Source organism: Mastigoproctus giganteus, chromosome 5 (genome assembly GCF_048544385.1).
Source record: "Mastigoproctus giganteus isolate SK-2022 chromosome 5, ASM4854438v1, whole genome shotgun sequence".
NCBI classification, from domain to species: domain Eukaryota; kingdom Metazoa; phylum Arthropoda; class Arachnida; order Uropygi; family Thelyphonidae; genus Mastigoproctus; species Mastigoproctus giganteus.
The window spans coordinates 132652477-132656930 of NC_143579.1; the positions used below are offsets into that span (position 1 = coordinate 132652477).

At 38.8% G+C, this 4454-nt stretch overlaps 1 protein-coding gene across 1 annotated transcript; it reads right to left on the reverse strand.

The window, feature by feature from the left end:
* Nucleotides 1-715: 715 nt before the first annotated feature.
* LOC150085705 (phosphodiesterase delta-like protein) lies at nucleotides 716-1177 on the reverse strand. The gene has a single exon (XM_090374654.1). The coding sequence runs from the start codon at nucleotides 1175-1177 to the stop codon at nucleotides 716-718; it is 462 nt and encodes a 153-aa protein (XP_090230780.1).
* Nucleotides 1178-4454: the final 3277 nt, after the last annotated feature.

A 4454-nucleotide genomic window follows, 5' to 3' on the forward strand; every position in this document is an offset into this window, starting at 1 on the left:
TGATAAAACTGAGGTATAGAGCAGATTTTTTTTTTTTTTTTTTTTTTTTGCTAGCCTTAAAGTGAAAGCCGCTTTAATCGAGTTTGTTATGATGCCGTCTAAGTGTTCGCTTTCTTTTGAAATTAGGGGGAGGGCGGTTTATCCTACAGTCACTTTCATTAAAATCAACAATTTTTGTTTCAGAATTTTTATTAGACAAAAAATGCCCAGGTTTTTCTTTTACCTTATTTACCTCGAAGAATCCACACTTTCAGTCTCCCCATAATGCAACTATTTTCACTGCAGAACTCTACTTTTCATTAAATAAAATAATTTCATTGAAATCAACTGACACCCCCCCAGGCCCAAATAAAAATTCATTATTTCATGAAGAATAAACAAAGAAACATTTTACTTATCAGCATTACCGAATCTAGTAGTAAACAACTAGCGTTAACAGGCTTATTTGGACAGTACGTAAAGTATTAGTACTAAATTTTGGTGAAAGTAGTTTGTCACTCTCACAACATTCCTTACAAACAAAGAGTATGAGGAACGAAATAACAGTCGTAGAATAAGTAAACTCAACAAGCAATTGTTGTGAAAGTATTTTCGTACTGACAACAGAATTCCGTAATTTACCAGTACAAAGTTCGAGCTTTCTCACTGAGACTAGCTTTCCGTCAAGTTCCAAGGGAAAGCTCGTACACCGTAATAATTGATAGCAATCGCAGCTTTAATGATAGAAGTGAGGGACGTAAGAAAACTTCGACCTTGTGGTATAAAGTAAATTATCGCCATCAAAAAATCGCGTTTCGATGATGAACACGCTGGAAGCGACGCTCTTTTTACCTTCTGTTTTCAGTAGGCGAGGAAAAGGAGTTATCTCCGATTCCCAGTTCCTGATTACATCCGCCTCGGCGAGACCGAACGATGATGAACATTCCTGTATGAACATTTCTCCGCTGGGTGTTTCCAGGTGTATCTTATGCTTCATCCACAAGTTGGACATCGTCACGGTGGGACTGAAAATAATCTGCCTCCTCACAACTGGATAATCCAAGACATTTTGCAAAACTTCGAGATCGTGGAAAAGTTCCGGGTTCGCGACATCCTCGTTCGTATACCAGATCACTTTCCCGCTGTCTATCTTTCGCAGAGCAACACAGTGAATTACTACGCGAGCTTCGGAATCCATAGCGAAGTATCCCCACACAAATAACACGTTTAGTAAAACTGTGGTACCCCTACCCCCTTTACAATTGTACATTAGCCGCAGCGCCACCCACGCATTTATTTTAAACGCTCGCCATCGTCTCGTTTATAATTGGACCGACGCATATTCGTTGCCACGTGACGAATACTTCCTTCTTTTTGATTGTTAATTTTGAATACAGAATTTAAAGTTAATAGCATAAACTAAGAAGTCTTTTATGCGGAACAATAAAAAATTTGGGTGAAATAATCAACCCACTTTTTTATTTGTTTTTATTTCTAATCACAATCAGAGGAGTGATTTTACATTTTTATACCAGTTTATTTTTAAATCGAGTGAATTGACATGCACAGTACGAAACATTTATTTTAATGGGAAATTATAATACAACTCGTAGCGAGAGCTGCTAAAATTATTTCTAATCATTTAGTGGATTATAATAATTGAAACTTCAATAATTATACGTTTTATTTTAATTATGGTATTAATAAATATTAAGTGAAATGCTAATTAAAATATAAACTACTGAAGTATCGAAATACCAACAAGTACCATACACATAAGGGCAGGTTTATTTTAGGTTAAAAATGCTTTTTTTTTTTAAACTACTATTTTATTTTAGTAACCAGGCTTTTTAGGTTACTATAGGATTATAAATAGCAATAAATACACTCAAGTCTATTATATATCTAAATACTTCAATACGTTCCCCCACTCAAGCGAAAAATCTCAACGTGTCTAAATTTTAAGTACTCCGAAGTTATCCACTGATCTTTCCATTAATGAAAAGACAAAAAAATAAACAGAAACCACACTCAGTGATCACTAAATGATAACCAGTTCACTCGTAGTGCACTATGCCACATAGCTCCGGTGTGAAAAGCTGAACAGCCTTGTACGCTAGAGCAGTGGTAATTTTCATCTGGTCAGGCAAGTCAAAGTGATAAAGTAGCAGTTACAGAATGTAGTAAAGATATCACACGATCTCAAAAGGCATGATTATTGATGCTCGTGCGTCGGGTGCTTCCATATCGGAAACGGCGCGTCTTTTCGGATGCTCAAGTTTTATGGTACTTTTTCACAACGTAGCTAAGTTAATCGGTCTCAGGCAAGGGTAGCATGGTTTTTTCTCCCGGAAAGTAGGGTTTTTCGTCCAGAAAACCGACCACAGAACCCACACAATTTACAAACAGTATACACGGAGCAATATGGCCTTAATCGCTGATGCTCCTAAAACCCTACTATTACAACTACAAGAAATACCCTCTCCTCACCGCTGATAATCGTCATGGCAAATGCTGTGATGTCAACATGCTGGTCATGCTGTCAACATGCTTCCATTGGAGGACTGAAAACGAGTGTGCTGGTCAGATGAGTCCAAATACCTGGGGCAATACGCCGACGAACGCCTTCATGTGAGACAAGTAACACGAGTCTATGGACCCACTGTTCATGGTGCCAACTATGCAGGCAGGGGGCCGTAGTTGCATAATATGGGACTTATTTTCTGGCAAGAACGAGGACTCCTGGCACGTATGGATCAACGTTTTACTGGTGAGATCTAAACTAAAAAAAAATATTATATTTGGGTAACCTCGAAATTTACTTTCAACTACCCATGAATATTATGTCTGTAAATTTGGTTGATTTGAGTGTATTCTATGGTCGATTTGCTTGCTTTTCTAGACGAAAATTCCCAGTTTTTCGGGAGAAAAACCTTGCAAGACCGACTAATTCAGCAACGAATGAAAAAATCCCATAAAAGTTCCTTGCATCATCGACGGCTTTCGAACCCCGGCTTTTCACACCTAGTGTGAGGAGAACGGTGATGGTAGACTCTGCTCAGACACTGGTGAAGTCTACCGGCAGCTTTTAGGAGACCATACGCACCCTGCCATGTTTCATTTTTTTCAGGACAGAAACGAACGGGATCTTCCAAGTCAATAATGCGCTGTGTCATCGGGCCTGCACTGTACACTAGTGACTAGAGGAACGCAGTGAAGATGTCACCCACCTTGATTGGCCTCGAAATTCGCCTGACCTCAAATGGATTGGGATTGTGGTCAAGCGAATCCCGGTTTTGGCACGAGAAGTGAGGCGTATTTCTGATTTTTGGCATTGCGGAAGGCCTTTCAGGCAGTATGGCTACAGATTCCTAGGTACATCTTGAGATATCTGATGAAGTCAATGCCTACGCAAATAGTGGCTGTTATCAGTGAGAACGATAGCCCAACACGGTATTAAGTAAGTAGTTGGTCATAATTTAATGATCGCCAAGTATAAGTGTTACAAATCCGGTATGACTGGCACTCATTCTAAATACACAGTTGGAAAAAATATAGTTGTTAATATAGTCAAGTATTAGCACTTATATTTTTTTAATCTACAAAGTAAATGATGCAAATCATTTATCCGTGAGAACGGTAGCCCAACACGGTATTAGGTAGGTGGTCATCTGTGCATGGTCCAGTAGCACAGAGACAACGTATGAGGGATTCGTTGAGGTGGAGGGCTGATGGCACTCTGAAAGCAGGCCAATCACGCGCAACAGTAGCATGGGTCCTAAATACCCAATCAAATATATTATCTCGAGTTCGAATACAATTCCACGATAAGATGTGTGTACACGAAGAGTTATAGGGGTGGGGAAGAGAAGAGAGCTTTCTATGCAAAATGACACGTTTATGGCCCTCTCCTCATTGCAGCGAAGGGCCATTTTGAACTATTGTCGTGAACATGCCATTTGGAGCCGAATTGTCCAATGTGATGTGGACGAATACAGATTACAATAATCTCTCCCATAGAACTCCAGTACTAGTTAAATAAATAACTAAATCTTTATTTGTACTAACAAATTTAAAATATTAGGTGTACATTGGTAAGTGACAAATTCCCTTCACGGCAGAAAATGCCAGGGGATTACCATAAAATGTGAATAAAAGAATGTCTAAAATATACAAGAAAGGTTAAATACACGAAAAGATGACATTTAAACTACATTATTCTTCACTACATTTCTGTCTAGAGTCCTGGCAATTGTAATACAAAAGTTCATCTTAACATCATATCCACTGATCAACTTGTGCGAGATATACATTATTCAATTGCGTACATACAGTTCTTGACAGAAATTCACACAACTACTAGGCAACAGTAGCATCAGCGAGCCACACTGCGGTTTGTTTCCTATATTTCAGATCTTCTGTGAGCCTTGGTAGGTCAAATGCGATATGTGTTAGGCACTGAATTGATTCTAACG

What these genes read in the sequence shown, in the direction of transcription:
- LOC150085705 (XM_090374654.1), bottom strand. Translation starts at nt 1,177, where the DNA reads ATGGATTCCGAAGCTCGCGTAGTAATTCACTGTGTTGCTCTGCGAAAG.